This window comes from Chanos chanos, chromosome 15, assembly GCF_902362185.1.
Source record: "Chanos chanos chromosome 15, fChaCha1.1, whole genome shotgun sequence".
In the NCBI taxonomy this organism is placed as follows: domain Eukaryota; kingdom Metazoa; phylum Chordata; class Actinopteri; order Gonorynchiformes; family Chanidae; genus Chanos; species Chanos chanos.
Window position 1 is genome coordinate 4,399,947 of NC_044509.1, and position 25,000 is coordinate 4,424,946.

Here is a 25,000-nt window from a genome sequence, read left to right on the forward strand (position 1 = left end):
TATTTTTACCACAGATCGAATAAAACCACAGCATCTCATAAAGCTGCTGACAAACACAAAGGACGCACTGGGATGAGAGAGGAGAGAGGGTAAAAGCAAGAGAGGGAGAGAGACAGAGAGAGAGAGAGAGAGAGAGAGAGAGAAACAGACACAGAGAGAGAGAGAGAGAGAGAGAGAGAAACAGATACAGAGAGACAGAAACAGACAAAGAGAGACACAGCGACAGACAAAAATCCTCTCTTCGAACCTCCATTCATAAAAAAGGCAACCCCCCCCCCCCCCCAAACAAACACGCAAAGAAACACAACAACAAAAAAACTTCCTTAAAACCATCCACCCCAGAGACTTGGATCAGTGGGGAAACTGTTGACCATGTTTTGAGCCAAATTTGGAACGAGAAGTCAAGAGGGCCATGTGAACGCGGAACACACAGTGATCTGTGACAAAAGAGAACCGGGGCTACGGTGAACTGATAATTCTCATTAATATTGTCATTAGCCAAGTGAACGATTTCGTCGATTTGCATTACCCCTCAGACGCAAGCCAAGTGCCGTGGACCTGGCAAAGCTCCGTCCTGGTCCCTCTGGCCCGGCTGTCGGTCTCTCTCCCGGAGCAAGTCAATACTCGCAATTAATTGATTAAGAACTGTGACTCCCTGAATGCCAATGCACGCCTCGAAAGCGCTCGCTCGAGAACTAGAGCCGAACGGCGGTCAGGCCTGGATACACGCAACCGAATTTGCCGGGGACAAAAAAAAAACAAAAAACGAATGGCTCTTAAACTAAGTCAAAAGGCACTTTCAAAGTGAGCAATGCATGGAATTAAAGGTGTCCTGTAACAGAGAGCTTAGCTCAGGTCATAAAATGCCTCAAAGACTAAGATTAACAATATTATTTTTACATTTATATTTGTATTCAGATTTACTCCCAAGACAGGCAGAATACATTTTCAAGAATAACAATACCGATTTTTAAAAAGTTGAAAAAAAAAAATTAAAAAAAAATCTGCATACCCCGCTGTGGTCTCTGCGTGTCTCGGAGAAGTTAGCCGTTTGAATTCAGGCCTCATTCTGCTTGTTCCGGAACGCTCCGGGTTCGGCTGGCCGGGGGTAGAGAGTCAAGGTGTGTTAGCGTGAGCAGGAGGCTCGAAGCTGAGTGTGCACTGACACTGACCTGGTTTACAGGAGGCCCCAGTGCCTCTCTGGGCTAATTTTAACACCCCCTGCAAAAAAAAAAAAAAAAAGAACAATTCCCATTAACTGCATAAACACAGAGAAAAGTAGGATATTCATACATCTGGGGCCATCATATTTAGAAAACAGATTATGGTTTTAGTTTATGAGGAGGCGAAGAATGAAAAATGATATGACCTTGCATTAAAAGATGTTTGGAAAAGATATGATTAGGGCTATAACATCAAGCTCAAAGTCACGCCTGTCATGGCTTTTTTGTCGATGAATTCACAACTTGGACATGACTTTTCATAATCGTGATCCATTTTGTTGACATCATAAAGCCTCAGTTTCCTGTGCCGCCATATCAACCACACCGACGACCTCACTTCCTGTGAAGCAATGACATGTCCTTCCTGAAAAGTACTGGGGGAGTAAGAGGGGTTACCAAAAACATGCATGTCCTACCTTTAACGTGTTATCTACAGCTCACGGATGATGGTGGTCTTAGCGGTGTGCCCATCAAAGCTTTTTCAACAGTCTGGAGACAAGAGACTGACGGCAGTGGAACCACACCGTCACACCAGCCCCAGAGTCATGTCAAAGTCAAAGATATATATATATATATATTTTTTTGGTTCAGTGCCCCGTGATTGAAGATTGGAAGACTTAATTACCACTTCACAAGAATAATAAAATATTACGCCAACATGTTCTATTGTTCCTTCTACAAAGGCTCCATTTGCATTCACTTATTCAATGACTCTCCTCCAAAAGCATCACGGAAGATAAAAGATTTTGTCTTCGGCCCAGGTGAGGTGAGTTTTTTCGGGGAGAGGTTAGAGTACGCTTGGCTATTTATAGGCTCGCAGGGAACGATTCAGGTATCCGTTAGAGCAGAATTAGAGCACCTTGTTCCTGATCTAGCTCTGCAGAGCCAGGCTAAACCATGCGATGCGGTTCGCCAAGCAGATGTCCAAAACCAAAACGAGGTTGAACCGGGACGCTACCCCAGACCCTTCACTCCTCACCTGCATACGCCTCTCTGAAAACTACAACGCCTGTACTTACTTTGGAGACTTTGTGTGTGAGTAGACATTGTTTCTGAAGTACAGTGGCACTGAAATATTTTATTGATCACATACAGCAGCGGTGCTCAACTCCGGTCCTGGGGTGGGGGTCGGGGGGGGGGGGGGGGGGGGGTCACTGTCCCTCACGTCTCTGTTTTAACTCAGGACTGACACACCAAGATTCCACTGATCAATTCATCATCAAGCCCTTGATTCGCTCAATTCACTGTGATAATGAAGAGTTAAAACAAAGATTTGCAGGGCAGTGGCCCCTCCAGGACTGGAGTTGAGAACCACTGACATACAGTCTGATACATGGGCAAGAGGAGAACTCTAACTGAGCTAAATGTTTCTTCTGATGGTCTTATCCATGGTCTCTAAAGGGCTGTACTCTGTACTTAGTCTATGTGTTGCTTTGGGTTCATAAATTAGAGAGTTACCTGGGAGGATTTCAATTATCTTACGATATTGCTGAGCATTGTAGCAGTTTCTGCTGCTTAAATTTAAATAGTCAAGAATAAATACCTGACATTTGCTAGTTACTCTATATACAGTAGGTGATCTGATAACAAATCACGTACTGTATATATATGAACACACACACACACACACACACACACACATATGTACAGTAGGTGATTTGATATTTTTTAACAGGGTGGATGGCCCAATGGTCACTGACACTACTCTGTAGACTCCACAGTGTAGAGTATATAGGGGGACATTTTTGGTCATTTTGCTAACAAGGGGGATGGCATCCTCCCTCTTCCCCCTACAGATCGCCTACTGTGTGTATATATATATGTAAAAATGTGTGTGTGTGTGTGTGTGTGTGTGTGTGTGTGCGCGCGTGTGCATGTACATATATATAAAAGATCAAGAGAGTGGGAGTCCACCTTAGTGAGATGTAACTACGTCACTTCATGACAAAAACATCCATGGAAAGCCAACTGATGCAAGTGAAGGTTCAATTCGTCATCTTTCACACTTCCATAACAGCACGTCTGGCTGGCGGGCGAGCGTGCGTAACAATCTAAGAGCGCGTGTTTGAAGCTTGGCATCGACGGCCCCTTTTTCTCTCTCTAGAGGAGCAGCACACTAAAACTGAGCGCATGAGCCTTGTCAGTTTGACAGCCTCCTGCATGAACGAACCAAAAAAACCCCCCAAACATTAAACTCGGATAACCGGAGATTATCACATTCTTCATTCACTGTTAAAAAAAGGGGGGGATCACTGAGATGAATGACAAAAGATCGGTGAGACTTTAACAATCGCAGTAAATGAATAAGTAATGATCCCTGGATTTGAGGAAATATATGTATTTTTATATAGCCTGTTTCAAACGCCTTCACACGGATTCATGAGCGAACCCTATTGATTCAGGTAAAGCGAACCACCAATAGGAGCGCAAGGCAGTGCTTAAGCACGCTCACTCGCGAAAAAAGAGGCGGGACCCGGTACTGGAGCAGCACACCTTCCGATGAAGTGGAGAGCGCATTCTCACCGCTCTGGCAACAACAGCTATCAGGACTCCGGAGGTTCGGTTGAAATCGTCGGCTTGCAGAAGGGGCAGGTGGAAGTCTTAAAGCCGACTCACCTCCGCTTGGCAGTTAGAACGCATCAGGGTGGAAATCGTTGATACGTTTTTTTGTTTTGTTTTGGGGTTTTTTTGCAAAACCATTTTGTATTACTCGAGTCGGGTTTTTAGTCTAAACAAATACATGCCTTTCAACTCATCGTAGTAAACAGTTCCCAGAAATGGAAAGCGCCCACACTAAATCAGCATCCGAAGTTTTAGCATACTTCAATGTGAACGAAAATACTGGACTGACGCTTGAAAATGTGAAAATCAATTTTGAGAAATATGGACCAAACGGTAAGTATTGCGCATCTTTATGCCTCGTTCGTTTTGTGATTGCCCCCATGAGAAGAAATCCAACAAATGTACGGACTATAGCCTGTGTGTAGCTTTGAGTGAAGGGAACACGTTGTTTGGAGAATTTGTTTTGCTTCGCACGGAAGGGTTTCCTTCCGTGACCGTGCAGTGCCTTGCCGCCTGTTCGCAAGATATTCTCTCAAGTTACAAATTCGCGGATTACAAGAATATTTCAATCGGCACTAGTTGTGCACGGAAGACCACATTACCCGTGGTGATGCAGAGGCGAGGAAAGACTCTTGGACAGCGAATCGCGGACATCGTAAAAGCTATTTATCTGCGTAATACAGAGATCACTCTGTCTTCCGACACGATTTTTTGGGGTTTGCTCTATTCCGTTGAAACATTTGTTAACGGCACGAACAGTTGAGTTTCTTGAAGGATCTTTAAATGTCCTATACACGCTAAACAGCCTACACTTCACCTCTGAAGTTCATCTTGCGCTTTTCCAAGTTTAAGTGATACCAGAGTCAATATCACTGGTAAAATGTTTCCGCAGCCGTTCAAAGAGACACTCTGATGCATTTATCCGAATTGCCTTAATATGCCACTGAAGGGCCCTCGCAACGCTTATGCCACTACTTCCCCGTTTTAAAATATGTCTCATTTATGCATTTCCTCCATCTGGAGCTCACGTACCCGCTGAACCTGCGCATACTATATTTACATATCAGTATCCAAGTTTAACGGACTGCCGTGATATAGCGAATGCCACATTATAATGTGATGCTCTTTAATCAATTTTGGGGCATTTTAAAACCTTTAAACAGTTTATCTTTACCGTTCAGCATTTTGAATGGCGACTGTTTAAAAGACAGCGTGCCCGTTCCGTGTTACCTGGCACAGTGATACAGTGGAAAATCTACTTATTGCAAAACTTTCATACTTAAGCATTACGCAACAACCCGGTCTTTTCGCTTTGACGCGCGACTTGCCCTAGCATTCCTACCCCAGTGTTTTCATGTCAGCTGGCGACATCCATTGAAAAGGAAGTAGCTTTACAGGAGCTCAACGATGGACGTGTGACCTGTACTGTAATAGTAAAACCTGAGTAGCCAGTTACCGACTTCCTCCCCCCCCCAAAATCTGATGTTCTCTACGCAGAGAAACAGTGCTACTCATATTACACAACGCAGTGTATGACTGAAACTCTTTGCGAAGTCAAAGTTAGGCTATGTTTTTGTTCAGTACAGCCAGCATTTTTGATACTTCGGTGAGAAGAAGGTGCACGTGCTGTTCATAAAACCTTCAGACTGCAACGGCAAACCTCGTCTGTACCACGATGCGGTGTAGTCATCGTGATGGCATTGTATTTTTGTGGACAGACATCCTGGACAGACATCCTGAATAGAGTCCCACTGCCTCACAGATACTTCTCACCTAGTAACAAAAATTAGATTCAGGTCTCAGGTAATTCAGAGTGATGATACAGCTCTAAACATTCATAGTTATCTCAGTATTGTTAAAAAAAAAAAAAAAAACCTCAGTGGGCCTTTTTAGGAAGTTTGTTTGTATAAATAGGATCAATGGTTTGGTATGTGTCGTATGTATGAGAGAGAGAGTAAGAAAAATACAGTATGCAGTGACTGAGAGAGAGATGGACTCTCTCGACAGGGAGAGAGAGAAAGAGAGAGAGAGAGAGAGAGAAAGAAAGAAAGAAAGAGAGAGAGAGAACAAACTAGTAAGTGCACCGCAGACCCCATGTCATGTTCACGTCACGCTTGAAATAGCTCAGACCATTCTTTAGGTGCAATGCAAGCACAATAAACTCGTGACTTTCCTCTTGCAGTCATTTGCATGGCACACTCATTAACTCACTCCGTCCATACTCAGCAGTATTCTGGCTGAACTGGCACGCTCCGGTGCCCCCCCGAGTTTGTGGCGGTGCCCACGCCCATGTATTTGCATGGCCCACGGTATCAGTTTGCGGTAGAGTCGAATAGCGTTTGGCTGGAGCGGCTATCGAGAGGACGACACACACACACACACACACACACACACACACACGCACGCACACACACACACAGCGGCTCTTTGTTGCGCGAGTTTTAGAGTGCCTAGAGGCCTGTGGTGACTTCATGGAAAAAGCAACATCTTGCTAGAGATATCGTTTCTTTCACTTTGAGTTGTCAACTTCCTGCCCCGTGCTGGTGAACTGATGAGAGCCCCAGGGAAAAGCCTTTTTCCGGCCTGAGCACAGCTCTGGTCTCGACAATAGCACTCAGCTGGCTTTTAATGACTTTTTTTTTTTATTATTATTATTTCCAAAATGTAGAGTTCTGTGTTTTAATTTTTATAAAGGGTTTCTCTCACTTTGCGTTCAATAGCTTTTGGAATTTAGCATCAACCTGCTGTTGATTTATGACTGTGAAGTCAGTTTGTTGCGGGTCGTATGCTGTCGTGGCTATTGGGGAGTCGTTTGTTGTCGTAATTACTCAATTTGCATTAGGTCTCTGATGCAGTCATGCGTTTAAAAAGAAAAAAAAAAAAACTTTATGATTTCTCCTGCAGCAGAGAGAGATGTTTGTGTGCTTTTTTTTTGGTGTGTGTTAGAGTGATTCGGTTCAAAGGCTAATGTTTGTATGTTTGTGTGAGTGGGCGGAAAGTGTTTTTACTCTGCTTTGAAACTTTTGTTCTGAACCTTCCTCTCTCTCTGTCTCCGTTTCTGTCTGTCTCCGTCTCACTGTCTCTCATAATGCTGATTTGTTGTTGATACAGATACGGAAATAGGTCTTCATTGTAATTTCACCCGTGCGCTTTTGTAATTGGCCACTGGTAAAACACAGAGGTGCACTGGCAAAAACTGCGGTGTCACAGTATCGCTGCTTGATGCAACCCTCGTTTTTTGGGGATGCGGGGGGGGTGGGGGGTGAGGTTGCATTTACATAAATGTTGAGAATTTCGCCAGAGCCCATACGTGGGTAGTGGTGGCGGTCCATTCCGAGACAGGACTTTCCAGTCTCGGAGACTCCATCCAGACATTGCCACATCAACCTCTCTGTTTGCCCTCTACCCATCACAGCTGATCAAGGATCAGTTCTCGTCACCGAAAACCCAACTGAGAGCCACTGTAAAATAACGGCTGAGAACTGACACCCGTCCAGCAACTCCAGGGTATATCAGCGATTATCCCTTGTGATTCTGATCGTTTCAGTTCCAGTCAGCAAGCAGCGCTGTTGGGGAATATGTCTCAAAAGCACAATGTTTCAAGGCTACAAACCTTTTACAAACAGGACAAATTCTGCTGTAGTAAGGCAAAGCTTTCCAGGTGGCAACCTTTTTGAAGAACTTTTTTTGTGTTTGGCATTTAATTGTGGCCTCGTTCCCTGAGTTCTTAACAGTCCCTCCTCACCGATTACCTCCTTTGAGGCTGGACTGAAGTCAGAACAGACCAGGATGGTAGAGATGCAACCACTCGGTAAAAAAAAAAAAAACCCAACCCATAGCTGAAGGGTGACTTTTAAGACTAGGTGAAGAAGAAATAGGTGATCCGAAACCTGGTTTTAGGCTTGGCTCTCACACTTCAAGGGCTCTGCTAAAAAAAAGAAGAAAAAAAAAAAAGAACTGGTTCTATGGAGGCACGTAAAAGAATGTGAAGCAGAGTATGACCTCTGTGTATTTATGTTTTGGAGGGAAATCCAGTTTTGGTTCCTGTAAGGCCTAACTCTCATCTTTCATGACTTGCAGGCCTCTGAATACCCTCTAGGATGCCTCCAGTGGTTTGTGTGCAAACCACCTTTGCCATAGCCCTGAACCTTTCGTATGTGGGGCATTTATTTAAGTGCTTTGTGGATCTTGCTCCCCGTAGACTGGGATATTTTTTGTCTCTTTCCGTGGAATCGAGGTCACTTCTTCCTAAAGCACCGAAGCTTCTGTCTTTTTCCCGCTGCTGGTTTTGACAAAACTGCATGCTTTAGGTTGTAGTTTTGACAAAATACGTTCTCTTAATCTGTATCCTCAAAATTTAGGTCAGCTTTTCAAAATCAGTTTCTCTGGTTTTACCTCTCCCCACAGTGAGGTTGATTAATGGTCAGGTAACATTAACTTTGGTTACTGCCTGTTAAAACACATTTTTCACCCAATTGCATTGTGATATGTTTTACACACATGCCTGATTTGACCAGAGTAGTAGTATTGTGGTCTGTAGTGAGTTGTTTTGCCAGAGTTGTAATGGAATACCATTTAGATGGTTCGCTGCCTGTGTGAGACTGTAAACACACCTTGTGTTTATCACATTTTCGTAAGCTGACACCCAACTTTTTACATATTGGCATGACGTACGGGAAAACTCTTTTGTTGAAGAGGTCCGAAAAGGTCTCGGTTTCTTAAAACAGCGTTCCTGAGTTCGTTTTTTCCTGCTTGTGGTTTGCGAGGACGAAAAGCTATGGGAATCATTGGACGCGAGAACCGATGTTTCGGGTTCTGTTTGGTTGAAAAGGGAGGGAATGACAGGGTTATGGATGGCTGCTTTAGATGATTTTCTGAATTTGTTTTTGATGGGTTTTTTTTTTATGTTTGCTACTTTAACTTTTATGCAGGTCTAGTAGTTCAGATCTCAAAGTTCAAACATGGGCTGAATTAGCCTTTACAAACCCTAACAGTGTGGGGGGGTGGGGTGGGGGGGTCATCTTCAATGTGACCTTCACTTCTCTTTTCTCGTCTCTCTTACTGTCTTCCCCCCCCTCTCCCCCCCCCCCCCCTCTCTCTCTCTCTCTCTCTCTCTCTCTCTCTCTCTCTCTCAGCCTCTCGACTTCCCCCACCCTCTCACCATCTCTTTCTTCTTTTTCTCTTTTTCCCCTCATTTCTCTCTTCTTCTCTGTCTCTCTCTTTCCAGAAGTGCTGTACTCACACACTCACTGCCTGTGAGTTGTATGAGGCTTCAATGGGCTAGTTTTACACTTGTGATGTGAAGCTGCAGTCTCAGGCTTGCCTGTGAGAGAGGTTGTGAAAAATTGTGTAGTAAAGAAACCACTAGCTCTCTCTCTCTCTCTCTCTCTCTCTCTCTCTCTCTCTCTCCGTTTACATCTGCATGCGTAGGGCTCAGAGTAGAGGATGTTTGTGTTTTTGGAGCGTTGCGGTGCGGTGTGCGTTTGCGCGCGTGGCTGTGGCCCCTCCCTCCCAGTAAGGGCGGTTTAAAAAAAAAAAAAAAAAAAGGCTTCTTTTGTGTCTGTCTGTTTGTTTAAGGCAAATAGGCCCATCCTGCTGGAGGTGGGTCTAATGCTAACGGCAACAACTGCTACTGTTTAAAAAAAAAAGAAAAAAAAAAAAAAAAGGCACTAGCTGTAAATGCGTAAAGTCAAACACATACAAACGCTCAGCAGACTGACAGAGTAGCTCCTGCTGTGGGTCTCTCTTTGGCTTTTCTCTGTCTTTTCATTTTTACCTCTGTCTTACCTTTCTCATCGCTCTCTTTTATTTTTCGCTCCCGTCTTTCTTCTTGACCTGAGACCCTCTGGCTCTTTGGCCTCGGCGTGACAGTTCACCCGCTGATACGTTTCGCTCGCGTCTAAAAACCTCACGTGATGCATGTATGACCACCAACACCAAGCTAATCTTCATCTCTTTCACTTCCATCAGCACATCCGTCAATACACACGCGTACAAGACACTTCCATCACTACGAACACTAATACCAGTGTTCCATCTCCTCTACCGCCAGTGCTACAGTTATCAGAACAAATTCCACCAGACTGGCCAAAGCTTACATTCACTTCTAATACTACTCCTTTTGCCTCAATTAACTACTACTACTACTACTACTACTAGTAGTAGTAGTAGTACTGAAACTGATACATTGACAACCACTGTGATTATTGCAGTGCCGTTACCATGACTACCAGCCCTGCTAGTACTGCAACCATCACTTTTAGCAGTGCAAGCGTTCCGGGTGGTTCTACTGTTCGTCAGCGTTGCTATCCTGCAGTCACGGTTTGTGCAAGAGCCGAGAAGGAAAAGCACATTCATTGCACATGCATTCTACATCCTGTAACTCTACTTTTTCATTTGTGTCTTCAGCGGTAGAGAGTACTCTCTCTCTCTCTCTCTCTCTCTCTCTCTCTCTCTCTTTCTCTATCTCGCTTAAAGATCAGACACGATGAGGCTCCTCTCAACTTGTGATTTTGACACTCTCGTTCTAACACACACACACACACACGAAAAGCCCGCCAAACTCTGTGTGCTAGTTCTATTTTTTTACCTCTTTTTTTTTTCTTTTCTTCTTTAATTTTGGTTTTGAAATGAGACGTGCTTGTTAAACGCAAGATAACGAACTTCCATTTTCTCAGAAAAACAAACAAAACAAAAAAAAAAACAAAACGCCCCAGTGAAAGTGTGATATGTTGAACATCCGCCTCACAGCGGTGAAATTGTATTACCCTGCGATGAGATTGCATTTCTCCGTCTTGAGGAAAGAGGGGTGTACATGTAGGCCCTGTAATTACATTGTTACATCATTATAATGTATTTCTTCCTCTCTCTCTCTCTCTCTCTCCTGTGCTGAGGAGAAGCAGAGCCAGACGCGACGCACACACACACACACACACACACACACACACACTCTCATACACACACACACACACACATATCTTTGTAGGTCTGTGTTTGAGTCACTTCCGGCCTCTGGAGTAAAGTGTGCTCTGGGCTCCTCCGTGGTCTTGTGTGAACTTGCCTCTCATCTCTCATTCTCACCGCCTACTACAGCAGTCACCCACTCCTGGCAAACTGTTGACTCACTCAATGTGTGTGTGTGTGTGTGTGTGTGTGCGCGCGCGCCTGCGTGTGTGTGTGTGCGCGCGCGTGCGTGCGGGCGTGTGTGTGTGTGTGTTAGAATGTGCCAGGCTCTGGTAATGAGTTGTGATGCCTTTTTTTTTGCCAACACCTAAAAAATTGTGTTCGTACTCCTAATATAGAGTTTGAATTTGACAGTCTAATGCAGCCTGTGTTTCTCTCCCTCATGGAAAGGGAGGTGCAGGTGATTTGGGGAGGGGAGGGAAGGGAAGGGGAGGGGAGGAGAGGGAGCAGAATGCTTTGGGAATAGACAGTGTTTGGATTATGTTTGTTTATATGTGTTTACTCTGCCTGGAGCTCAGTTTTCTTTTATTTATTTGTTTATTTATTTCAGATTCAGTTCAGATTTTGATTTGCCGTACTATACCTGGATTTTTTTTTTTTTTTTTAAATTTAAAGTTTGTGCATGTGTCCACGTGCATAGGCGTGCGTGCGTGCATGCATGCGTGTGTGTAGATGCGTGTGTGTGCGTGTGCGTGTGTGTGCGCGTGTGCGTGTGCGTGTGTGCGTGTGTGTGCTTGTAATAGACAGAGATGCATACAGGTTAGATATGCATGAATGTAAACATTACAGCTTGTCAGTCATGATGAATTCATCCTATTCATCTTACAGACACTGGGCCAGATGGACAATATAGTTGTGGAGTGCACAAAGTGAGAGGATTTATTTGAGTCTTAGTGTTTGCACAAAAACTCCTGTGGTACTTTACACTACCACTGACTGTATTGTTTGACAAATAAAACACACACACACACACACAGTCCATCTGTGACCTGTATGTGAGCAGATACAATGGAAAACGCAGGATCGCTGTTTGTTAGTGACGCGCGGGTCGACCCGTAACCCTTGGGTTCGGTTAAGCTCACTCGAAAATATCGCGGGTTCGGGCGGGTCAAAAAGTGACAAAGCAGCGTTTTGACTAAGTTCTAAATAACTCACAGGAACATCACGTGCAGAAGGCGTTGCGTAATAGGCTCTCCGAATTGCGTGCAGTAGGCACCTTGCGTGCACCTTCTCCTCCCCTCTCTCTGTCACTCTCTCCCTCTTTCTCTCTCTCTCAAACACACACACACACACACACACACACACACACACACACGCCAGAGGGTGCAGGTCCTCTTATGCCCTGGCCGTCAACAATCTGCATTACCGAACTATAAAGTGACTTACCTCTATCACACATCTCAGCTGGTCGCGTGCCCGAAGGGGGCGTCGGAATAGGTTAAATCCTGGAACTGTGGACTCCATTCCTTTCCAACGCGCTATGCTAACGTTTGGGCAAATAGCCCAGAAACAGAATAGCGCAACGCTGCTCACTTTGCTGTAGCCTACGGTGGCTCGAGCAAAACCTTGTTGTCTACGTGAGTATCTGTCCTTTTTGAAATGTGCACTAAATAAGGAAACATTACCTCTTGCTCCATGATATGGACGCCATCGCTATACAGGCTAAAGTTGGCGGTTTGCGGGTCGGGTTCAGGTTGTTGATTAATCGATATTTTTTGCGGGTTGGGCGGTGCCGATCGGTTCTCATAACGGGTCGGGTGGGTGTGGGTATTAAAAAAAAAACCCTGCCCCCGTGCATCATTGCTGCCTGTCCCATGTGTACGGACCAGGAATAATTAACCACACACACACACACACACACACACACACACAAAAAGTTTATCTAAGGATCTAATCTCAACAAATCATCATAAAACTGTTACACTGACGACTCAAATGACCCAACATAGTTTCCATACCCTCTATTTCCGTCTCAACGATGTTATCTGATGAAGAAATAAACCAACTTTAACCTTACCCACGCTGTCATTTGTATGTTCTGTAGACATTACAGCTGCAGAAGTGGCCGGTGTGAGAGGAGGTGCGATAGCAGGTTGTTTGACACGGAGTCTCAGTCATAGTAAACATGAGGAGTGTTTGTGTGTGGGTCTGTTTGAGCTGGGTTTGAAATGAAGCGCTCTTCAGGGTGCCGCTGTGTTTTCATAATGGAGGGAGAGAGAGAGAGAGAGAGAGGATGTTCCAGGCTTTTGCAGCCTCCGCTGTGTGTCGTAAACTGCCAGGTAAGGGGCATGTTGAGGCAAAACCAAACAAGTGACGTAAGGTTTCCAGTAAATCATCTGTCCCCTGAACTACACATGCCCTGGACACCTCCAGTAGAGACGTAGAAAAGGGGCAACGCTATTTTACCATATGCCATCTGTACTGGTTCTCACAGTTAGGATGGCTGTCTAGTTGTAAACAAATTTTTTGACTTAATGTAGGTAAGATTAAAAAAAAAAGAAAAACTTTGAACAGTTTTTTTTGTTTTGTTTTGTTTTTGTTTTTGTTTTTGTTTTTTACACATTTGTTGGATTCTGTGTTATCGGTGAATCAGACCTCTTGCATTTGAATTAATATTGCATTGTCACGCCCAAGCGGGTTTAGAAAACGAATCTTTGTTTCAGGGCGTCACTTTTTTTTTTTTTTCTTTCCCCCTCTCTTTTTTTTTTTTTGCTTACACGAGCGTGTCCGTGCACTGAAAAAAAAAACAACAAAAAAACCCAGCGTAAATCCACAGCGTTCCCGTCAGGCTTGTTTCAGGGCCTCCCCGCGCCCACAGGCAGTGGCCAGTGTATGCTCTACATCTCCCAAACCACATCATCCCTTGATCGGGGAGAAAGCCCGGCTCCAGAATGTTATAGAGCCACCGCAACCAGTCGTAAACGACACACTGAATTCAAATTGATGTCTCAAGATGAGATGAGGTGAGATTCTATTTTGGAACCAGAACCAACAAGACTGCTCTCTGTTCTCGTATAAGAGTTCTACTGACGGATTATTCCAGGACGGAGCGCGGTATTAAGTCTCTGGTGAAATTTGAGAGGGGGGGGGGGGTTTGGGGTATGGGCTTTAGTGGACTTGGGTATAACCATACTGATTCCTCATTCAGACAGAGTGTAACTATAGTACATTTGCTGTATTTTTGATGAAAGAGAGAGCGTAAAGAAATGAAGAGAGAAAGAGCTAGGGGCGGAAAGAAGAGAGAAAAATGGTGTGCTTTTGAGACGCATGCTATTTCGTATTCCCTTGTTCCTATATGTTTTAGTGATATTTCTGAAGTTTTATATCTTCAAAATGAACCCAATAAATATTTTACCGCCAAAACATTTTTTTTGGTCTCTCTGAGGGGTGATTAATGAGTCTCTCACTTGAAAGGAAGGAAAGTTTGCTAATTTGCCTGAAGTAGATATGAATAATATTTCTGGCCCTGAGTCTCTCTCTCTCTCTCTCTCTCCTTTCCTCTTATCCTTCTTCTCCTTTTTCCTCTGTCTGTCTCTCTCTTTATCCTCTGGCTGCGGAACAGTCTGCCTTGGTGTTGGTTTAAAGGCTAGAAAACGAATGCAACTCTTATTTGCACAGTTCAGACACTGCCATGTTCTGAAAAGTGTGCAATCTGAAGTTTTTCGCCGAACAGAAAATATCAGGTCCATTGGTTTTCCATCCAGCGTTAAAGCTTTTAAACAAAGGCCGAGAAGACGGATGATTTGCAAAGTTAATGAGTTAAATGGTCAGTGACATGTAGACAGGATTTCGGTATTTGATTATAATACCTAGTTATGTCATGCAGAGCTGGTGGAAAGGTGTGTGCATATGGGTGTATGTGGTGGAGACAGGGACTGATGTCTATAATCGAGTGTTAAAACATCGCTCTGTGGTTAACGACGGCGGAGCAGCTGTTCCGTTGCTTCACCGTCACACGAGACCGCCGGCCAGCGGTCCCCGCTCTCGGTCGCCGTGGCAATACTCTCTCGTCCGCTGCGTCTCCGAACAGGGGATTAATGAGATAAACGACAGAGCTTTGGCTGCAGGTTCATCCACCTTTCCATCCATCCATCCATCCACCTTTCCATCCATCCATCCATCCATCCTCCTGCTGACTCTCAGTCTTGTGCCTCATTTCCTGCTTGCCCCTTGTCTCTGTTCTTTCAACTCTGGATTAACCCAATAGATGTGGGATTAGTATTTGGGAATGTATGCAGGAATACAAACTCCATCCGTCCATCTGTCCATCCGCTATTAATAATCTGTCTCTCAGTTCATCCGTTTCTCTCTTTTGATGTGCTCAGCTGCCCTCCTGCTCCTGTCAACGTGGGATGAAAACGCACACTCCACCTCTCACTGCTTGGGTTAATCACAGGAGACTTTATGAATGAGATCCATTCTGAGCAGAGTCACACTCTCTGTGCACTGTGCACTGCAGGGAGATTACTCACAGATTACCATTTCACCTTGAGAATGTATTAAATGAGAGAGAGTGAGAGAGAGAAAAAGAGGGAGGGAGAAAAAAAAAAGAGAGAGAGAGACTTCTGGATATTTGTTTCAGATGCATTGACTGCTCAAGAGTTACTGCCTCTTAGTTCTTATTGCTTGTTATGTTGTAAAGTTGGTTAGCCTTTGGCTTGTAGATTATATGATTAATAGGATTTCTGTCAAAGCCAATGGTATTAATGGGAGTCTGAGAGAAGCTACGCTGGGGGTCTCGTGGAGCATTCGCGCTCAGAACATTTACGCTTCTGTGGTTCACTCATTCTGTGGGTGATGCTGATCAAGTCGTCCGGGTATTTCTTGCATTGGCTGCGATATCGATAGCCACTAGTAGGCTATTTACAAACAACATTATTTGCCTCTGGAAAATATGAGAGCATTTGACCTTTCATGCAAAGTTGTTTGCTCTGTGTTTTCACAAACGTTAAGAACCGTAGTTTACGCCAAGTTATGCTAAGTAAACTATTAAGAAATTGTAATGTCACCAGTGTGCACTGAGAGTCATGTCTACAACGTTAAGAGCGGGCAGTGAGGTCTTGTTATCTTCATTTGTTCTCGGACATTTGTCCGAGCGCCACAAATGTAGGTCAGAGCGCAAGAAAGGAACAGCAGGACTCTATTAATTTCTTGTTTTAATGTTTGCACAACTTAGGTTGTAGTCGCTTTTACTGTGTTGTAGTAGCTTTTACTGCGTCTCTGAGTCGGTGACCCGGAGAAACGGTGTCAGGAAAAACATTCGAAGCGACAGCCAAGTCACAACATGAAGTAGTAGTTTATGTGAGGAGTTCGTAAGGCCCTTTTCGCATTGCATAACCTTTTTTTTTTTTTTTTTTTTTCGGTGAATTGTCGACACTCCCTCCCTCGAGGCGTCGGCCACGTCGGCCAGTGAGGTGCTATTTCCAACAGTGTCTGCAAGCCAAGCGTCACCATGGCAACATGGTTTGGAAACTCTTATGTTTACGGTCGGACGCTCGCACAGATGATACCTTTCACTCTTAGTTCAGTTTCTGATGTGTTTTTTGTTTTTTTTTTCTCTATGATGAATTTGTCGGTCGGTTGCACAGCTTTCTCTAAAGGGAACTTTCCCAAACAAATGCAAAAACCTTTCTTTTGTATGCATGTATATACATGTAAATGAAATAGTTTACTCTTGCTATGGTGGCGTGTCGGTGTGTAGTTGGTACGCGGTGGAGCTTTGTTCTTTGACATTGATAATGCACTCGGTCCTGTTTCCTCTCTTGATTCCCTGGGCACAGACATTAAAACTCTGTGTTGTTGGCAACCGTTTCCAGGAAGGGTTTCCCCTCTGCTAGGACGGGGGTGTGCAAACAGGCTGGCTCTTGTTTTCACAGTCTGAGTGGTTTAGGTTTGGGGAAACCAGAGAGAGCGAGAGAGAGAGAGAGAGAGAGAGAGAGAGAGAGAGAGAGAGAACATGGGCAACGGATAAAGGGGGGAGAGAGAATATGGGTGAGGGACAAGAGGAAAGGGAGAGTGAGAGAGTTGAGAGCGGTAAGGGGGAGGGAGAGAGAGAGAGAGAGAGAGAGAAGGAGGGAGGGAGGGAGGGAGGGATGGTTGAGTGAAGTCAGTGTGCTGGAATGTGTGTGTGTGTGTGGGACGAGCCCTGACACAGTCCTGATGATGACTCTGAGGGAATCCTTGGCACATGACGACAGGGGAACCCCGTTCAACCCGTTTCTCTTTTCTCCACCCCCCCCCCCACCTCTCTCTCTCTCTCTCTCTCTCTCTCCCTCCTCCGCCTCTCTCTTTCTCTCTCACTCCCTGTCTCTCTCTCTCACTCTCTCTCTCGCTCTCTTTCTCTCCCTCCCTCCTCTCTCTCTACCTTCCTCCTTTTCCACTGAATTTCCCTTTGTCTGGAGGCTTGTCTCTGCAGCCAAGTTGTCTGCCATTGAAAAACATCACACAAGTCAGGGTGGTTAAGAACACAGGACAAGAGGGCCTCAACAGACATCTGAAAATAGACAGAGTTTTGTTTTTTTTTTAATCACCCTTCTTCTATCTTCAATTCTATCTGTGGTTTGGTATATTTCTAATTTTTTTTTTCCCTACAGCACACAGCTGAACATGTTGCAAAGGAATTGAAGCTCCGCTATAAGACAAAAAACAAAACAACACAATGCCAGTTTTTGTCTTTCTCTTGCTTCATACTGTGTAGGTTGAAATCTGTTCCTAACTCAGATCTGAAATGTGTGACTCATGACAGAGAGGCCGGTAATACAAATTCTGGTAGTAAAGGTAAATTTTTATTAGTATTAGTATAGACCAAAGATAAGTATCCTGGAAAAGAGCAGATCAACTCTGTGTGTGTGTGTGATTTTTTTTTTTCCTGTCATCAGCTAGTTCCTGCCAGAAAGCGTGACCTTTAGGTGTGAGTGGAGATACTCATGTTCGTACAGAAGTGTTTGAAGTCTGTCTCATGTGCTTTTATCGTACTGCCTCATTCATGCGTCTGCGTCTCCTCCTCAGGCGAGTCACGTAACCTGAGGAGAGATGAAGAGAGAGGAGTCTCCTCTGTTCTTCAAAAAATACGTCTTTTTTTTTTTCATCCCTCCATCCACCTATTTATTATGCTCTCTTTACACTCTCTCTCTCTCTCTCTCTCTTTTTTTTTTTTTCTAAACCTGAAGTAATCATTTGTCATTTTTTTTTTCGTGTTTCCTCTCGTGGAGAAAACGAGCGTGTCAGTGGTGGAAGCTCGGAACGCTAAAAGGGGCTCTGTCTTTTGAACGGACTTTTTGGGAGGGGTTTGCCGAGCCTTTTATTTGAACCACAGCTTCTTCCCAGCGGCCCGGCGTCCCACGTCAGCTCTCCGATACGTTTCCGCGGCGCGCACGCGCGCGCTCCCCCCTCGGCCCCCTCCGGCCCGGGAGCCCTGAGACCCGGCGCGAGCCTCGGGTCCTCGTATCTGTGTTTGGAAGAATCTCCGGGTCCAAAGTCACGGCAGAAACCGGAGACTCTCTATATCTGGGTCACATGTAACCGTAGCAACGCTGCCAAGCTCCGTTTGTCTAGTGGAGACTGTTAGGGTTCTTGACCTGTTTCCATTGCTTTAGGACTGAGGATGACGGACGTTTGAATGCCTCTGTTTTTCTGTTATCGGAGCAGAGTTGATGAACGGGGTTTCCGACCCCCGTAGTTCGAGACAAAACTTTGAAAGGTCTGCTCCACAGTGGACTAAAGTTGACCCAGACTGTACCCAGAATGCAGGCGTGTGAGGACACTGTGTTACTCTCACGCTATGTCTTGGTTCAAATCCAAGTGTTTTTTTTTTTTTTTGTTTGTTTTTTTTCCCCTTATCAGTTTTTATTTATGCACAGTTTTCCCATAGTAACACAACAAAGGCTTTACAGTGTTTCCTTTGCTTGGACACGATTTATGATCTTTGAGCGAACCAATTAATGCCAACACTCGACATAAAACTTTAAATGTTCTAACAGCCCGTCGTAATTGCCATTTTGCACACTGTAAGCGGAATATCTTAAGTGGTTAAACTTTACTTGTTTATTTATTTATTTATGGACTGCGCAAGTTTAAAATATTCCATAGGTGCTGTAGTCGTGGTAAAAATGGTCGCCAGGGTGTAGTCTTCTGGATTTTTCCAGTCGCCGCCGCTTTTGTTGGTCTTAAATCAGAAGAACAATGCAGGGCTAGTTAGTGAAATTCTGATTTCCAGACCTCAGCGTAGATCAATACCGGCCGCACTCAGTCACACCGTTCTGTCTGGAAAGATGACTCCTTGTTAACTGCTTTAAGATGTGTGAAGGTTTGTAAAGATGGAAACAGCTTGTGGACAGATGATGATGTAACTGTTATTTGAGTGCATAATGAGGACGTGTTGTGAAGGCAGAGGCTGTTGACAGAGTTGTGTTGAACGTTAAGTCATGTGAGATGATTGTTACTAGGGGATTCAGAAATGAAAGGAGAATTTTGGAGAGGACAGAAAGAAACAGAACGGTATCTGTGTTGTCATTTTGTGTGTGTGTGTGTGTGTGTGTGTGTGTGTGTGTGTGTGTGAGGGAGAGAGAGAGAGAGAGGGATGCAGAAGCTTCTTCTTGTCTGTTCTCAGCTACAGCCCCTTCCCACACGCCAAATGCTTCTTATCACCCACACGCTTCAGTGAAGAACTTTCTAGAAATTACTCAACAGCAGTGAGTAGGCCACGGAGTTCATCAGTGTTTTGCTTTAGGTCACGTACAAAATCATTCTCCACGAATGTACGTTTTTCAGATGTGTCCGCATATGCTTGTGAAGGTTTAAACGACAAAATATGTAACGCTGTCAAAATGTCGTTTTTAATCAGGATGATCTGACTTCGGATCAGTTTGTGTATCGTTTAGAAAACAGGAAATGCTCTGTAAAAAGTTTAAAACGCTGTTCTCGTATACAAACTTATCTGACCTGTTTGTCTTTGCATGCGATTGGTTGGAGATAACTCTCTGATTTGCAGTATTAGTTGTGAAGCTCACCTTTTTTTTTTTTTTTACATTTTGGTGTTTCGCACTTTGTTGATTCCAGATCAGTGTTTGACTTTACATAATGCCATTCTGATTTTCCCCTTCAGTTTGAATAAAATTTTGTTGAGATTGTATAAAAATGTAATCAACCCACACTTTCTTATGTAGAGAGTGGTTTTCTGACCGTTGGATCCTCTCTTGTCTTATTACTCCAGTGTTTTGGTTCAATTTAGTTTATTTCTCTGGTTTCTGGTTTTCTTTTTTTTATTCTCTTGTGAAATGTCATTTCAGTCATTAAAGGTTATAGCTTACAGAAACAAAAGTCCTTTGAGTAATTGATGATAAATTGCAGTTTTATATAGTAAAGTCACATGAATGATTGATGGAAAAAGGCATTTAACAGAATCAAATTGAGACAGACAGTAATCCTCGTTGCCATCCATGCATTTTATAGCAGACTCTTTTATGAAGTCTCCATGTTACCACTAAACATGGACTCTGTGTGCAGGCCAAAGTTAACATGAACAAGCCAATAAATTGTTCAAGCTGTATGTTGACTGTCACAATGGTTTATTCAGCCTTTCTCACAAATATCTTCTCTCTCTCTCTCTCTCTCTCTCTCTCTCTCTCTCTCATTCCTCCACGGATGGATTGTCTGTTGGTGTGTGACATCACTCCCAGAGCTCCCAGCTGAAGAAGGTAAATATTGAGTTTTCCATGCTGGTGTCACAGCTCTGCCTTTACGGGCTTGGCTGTTAGCTTTAGCTTTATGAGTACACACACACACACACACAAACGCGCACACACACACACACAAACGCACACATATGCACACACATTCAAAACAACCTCCCACCTAGCACTACTTCTGTATGATGTGTATTGAAAAGCCCTTCACAAACGTTTTGAATGGTCCAAATGGACTGGGCTGGGATCCAAATTGAGTCTGAGTAGATCAGTAGAATGCACTCACTTAAGATCATTAGCATATTTGAGACTGCAATATCTCCACTCCACTGGCCTCATTCGGTTGCCCTTTGTCAGACACTTCAGGGAAATTTGGATTGACATTCTTAGCGGTGATGTCGCCTTGTACTCGAAAGACAGCCACGTGTTTCCCTGCGATGATATGTCTTATCTCATATTTTAAAGACAGCGCTGTGGTTTTAGCCTCATACACACACGCGGAGGTAAGATGAACCGTGTAAGAAACATTACATGCTACGCGTGTAATTATGCTAACCGTTAACTTATACAGTGCAACATACCAAAGGTATTACAACCTTTGTACCACAGTTAGGCATTTAAATCACAGTTTTATAACAGTTTACTGAGCACATTAACTCAACATCTAAAAAAAAAAAAAAGAAAGAAAGAAAAAGAAACAGCAAGGTTAACGTCAGACCTAACCATTGCTATAAGTACTCCGTTAGCGTGTTCATGGCGGCTCTGTGTGATAAGTTAATGTGTCATGGGACTCTGCACTCAACCGCTGTTTTCTCGCTGATAAATCAAAATGGGATGTTGGTTTTGGGGGTGGGTTTTTTTGAGGTGGGGGGGGGGTTGTCTGGTATCATATCTGACGATGATCTAGTTCCCGCCAATTTGCCCTCTATGGCTCAAGTTGCCACATTCATCCTCTTGTCTTCTGAAACTCGTGCCTCCTTCTCTTTCACCCTCTCCCAACCCCCCCCCCCCCACCCCCCACCCCACCCCCAGCCTCTGTTTTGTCTCTGCGTCCCTACTCGGCAGTAACCTCACCCAACGTCACCACAGCGTTCCTACAAATCTTCCATTACTGAGTCAAATTGTGGATCGAAAAACCACAGCCTGAACATCCTGTAGAGGATGAGTAATGTCAGTGGTGGGGTTTGTTATCTGCCCACAGAAGTGTCTCTCTGGCCGTGGTGGACGTCTGCACCTGTAAACCGGGCAATGCACTTTTCTTTTTCAGACCATTTCATTTACACACCCGTCATCAAATACGCAAATCCTCACACAGGGCACCAGTCCGACCCCCCCACCCCACACACACACACAGAGTCAATTGACTCACTGATAGTTGCAGAGTCATATTAATATTCAGGAGGGGTTTGCTGTTAAACATTTACTGTTGATTTAAGCATACAGGCAACTTAAAAGGAATTGTTAGTTTTTCAAAACAGAAAAATGATGAATTGGTGATGTTTTACATAGGTGATTATTTTTATCTCTCTGCCTCCCTCTCTCTCTCTCTCTCTCTCTCTCTCAGGCAAATCCTTGTGGGAACTGGTAATTGAGCAGTTTGAAGACCTCCTGGTGAGGATCCTGTTACTCGCTGCCTGCGTCTCATTTGTAAGTACTTATCTCTCTCTCTCTCTCTCTCTCTCTCTCTCTCTCTCTCTCATATATATATCTTACTTGTTCTCCTGCCCTTTTGTCCCTCATACCTACACAGAAATGCACACAGACAGACCAGACACACACACACACACACACACACACACACACACACATACACATACACATTGTGTACACATTACTTAAACAGGCATTAAAATCAGCCTAGATGGATTAGAGAGCTATTTGGGCTGACACTTCACGAAATGGTTTTTATATTTATAATCGTAAACCTTAAAACTGTGAATCAAATAGATGGAGTACAGTGCTTTTTTGCAGTGATTACATGATGTTAAGCATGTACAGGAATCATGCTTCAGTGTTATTGCATTAAGATGAGACTTATGTACTGTCTAACTCAGTGTTTCTCAAACTATCAGTCGGCGGAAGGAAGCTGCTGGTCGGCAGAGCCCTGCCGCTGCGCCAGCCAAATTACAGTCGCTGGTTCTGTCACTCGCCAGGTGACAATGGAAAATAGTAACATTTTATTCAAGATTCTAGAATGTTAAGCATTCCCGCCCACGAGAACTTGCTTAACCTTCTAGAATCTTGAATAAAATGTTACTATTTTCAAAGCAAGAAGTTCAGTCAAGGGGGCGGGGACCTGGCAGTTTCCTTGTCTAGTTTGAGAAATGCTGTTCTGACTAACACACCATACTGTAACTACCTAACTAACACACTGTACTGTAACTGCCTAACTAACACACTGTACTCACTGTACTATAACTGTGAGAAAGTAAGCCACTAATCCATGGTCTGAGCCAGGAGAGGCAGAGAGAGTGAGGGAGGGGGAGAGAGAAAGAGAGAGGGAGAGAGAGAGAGAGTGTATGTGTGTGTGTGAGAGAGGGAGAGAGCGTACAGGTTTTCCATCTGATTTCTTTAGTGAGTCATGTTGGGTTTACTCTTTTTTTACTTTTTTTTTTTTTTTTTCTGAGGGGAGAGGTTTGGAAAAAAAGTATCAAGCGTACACACACAATGTATTTCACGATGTGCGTGCTAATTGCACACTTAATTAGTTGGAGTGATTTTTGTTGTAAAGTGTGTGTGTGTGTGTGTGTGTGTGTCTGTGTGTATGAGAGAGAGAGAGAGAGAGTCCAGGCATGGCTTACAGGGGCCAGATGGCTTGTGCGATACTTTACGTAGCTGTAAGGACAGTGGACGCGTGCGCGCTTGTAAACCTTTACATGTTGTGTTCACAGCGTAAGGGGACTGAAGTTGTGTTCTTATGCCAAAGCAGCCAGTTCAACACTTTCCAGTCTCCTGCTTGTTAAACCAACATGAGTGTCTGCTTTCCCCCCCACCTTTTTATGTTCTTTCCCTCCGACCACAACAAAACATAGTGTTAACCCATTTTTCCTGACTAAAGTATGCACACACACACACACACACACACACACATCTTGTGTGCTAGATTCTGGGTACCCTCCATTTACTTCTAGTATAGGTAAAGGATAAAAACCTAACCTAACCATGACCCCAATGCTGTAACACTTTTAGTTTTACCAATTATATGAGTATCTTTTTCTAAAAAAAAAAAAACCTTTATGCTAACCCCAGTTCAACATGGCCTCTCCAGTGGAGCAGAATGTTTACAGTAAAATCTCTAAAAAGAGTTACGAAAAACAGGTACACTTTACAAGTGTGTGTTTGTATATATGTGTGTGTGTGTGTGTAAATGTGTGGTAGAAAGATCAGTAGACTCTCTATAACCAGTCCTCTCTCTGGGATCATTTGTGTGTGTGTGTGTGTGTGTGTGTGTGTGTGCCTTTTTTGAATATATTGAAATGGAGGCATTTCGCTTTCCTGACTTTTTGCATGTTATGAGAACAAAGTGACCGGTATCCAGGCGACACAGACAGACAGACAGACAGACAGACAGACAGACAGACAGACAGAGAGAGAGAGAGAGAGAGAGCACTTTAGTGTTTTTAAACATTTCTGGCTTTAAAATTGCTGTGCATATGATACAATTACTCATCATTCAGGCTGTGTGGAGAATGATGGAAAAACAAAGAGAAACGTCTGAAAGTGTAAACGGGCCTCTACTGTAACGCCCCTCATTCTCACACAACGGTTTAGGTTTTTTTTTTTTTTCTTTCGACCCCTCTACGTTTTAATGCAGCTTTAATCGTCATGTAAGACCGTTTGTTTGTAAATATTCAGAATTTACTTTGGAGTTCTAATTCATTTTCTGAGACAGCACTGGACTCTGGCGGAAACCTTGCGTAGTCGGATATAAAAACCAGTATATTTAGCCACATTTCCCAGAAGCGCCCGCCGAGATAACGAGAATGTGAAGTGTGTGAATACTACGCTAAAGGTCATCTGAACAATGAATGGACTTCCTGTATTTGAGAGGCTTATCCTTTTGGGGTCTTTTTTTTGTTTTTGTTTTGTTTTGTTTTGTTTTTTCACGTTAAAATGCAAAAATAGGGAGTCGGTGAGGTTATGACTAAGTACATGTCTGGAATTTTCTGGAAAAAAAACAAAACAGTTCAGCCCCCAGACGCTGGCGTTTCAGCACTTAGTGTGTATGCATGAGTTCACTGAACTAAGTTTGAATCCAGGACTGGTACTGAGGAGTTGAAGAGGGTCATTAAATCGCTTTGCTACTGTTGTCTGGTTCAAGTTGAGGCTTCCAGTGTGGTACTATTACCAGTATGTTCAGTGCTTTGGAGAAGCTTTATGAAAAAAAAAAAACCTCTCTTATGTTAAGAATTAAGAATGAAAGAGAGTATGATTGAAGTGTTCAGTCCCCTTTGTCTAAATGTGCCTATTTTTTTTTTTTTTTTTTTTTTACCTTAGAAAATTTGTTAGGGAAAGTAATTAATTGTCAGCACTCCCTACATCAGTCAAAGCACTGACAACACTTTGTAT

At 43.7% G+C, this 25,000-nt stretch overlaps 1 protein-coding gene across 1 annotated transcript in view; it reads left to right on the forward strand.

The window, feature by feature from the left end:
• Nucleotides 1–3,940: 3,940 nt before the first annotated feature.
• atp2a3 (ATPase sarcoplasmic/endoplasmic reticulum Ca2+ transporting 3) overlaps nt 3,941–25,000 on the forward strand; it is a 60,714-nt gene continuing 39,654 nt past the window's right edge. Inside the window, exons 1-3 of the mRNA XM_030793099.1 lie at nt 3,941–4,118; nt 20,426–20,443; nt 21,996–22,078. Of these exons, the coding sequence (XP_030648959.1) occupies nt 4,001–4,118; nt 20,426–20,443; nt 21,996–22,078 (219 nt within the window). The 5' untranslated portion in view covers nt 3,941–4,000. The remainder of the gene's footprint in view (nt 4,119–20,425; nt 20,444–21,995; nt 22,079–25,000) is intronic.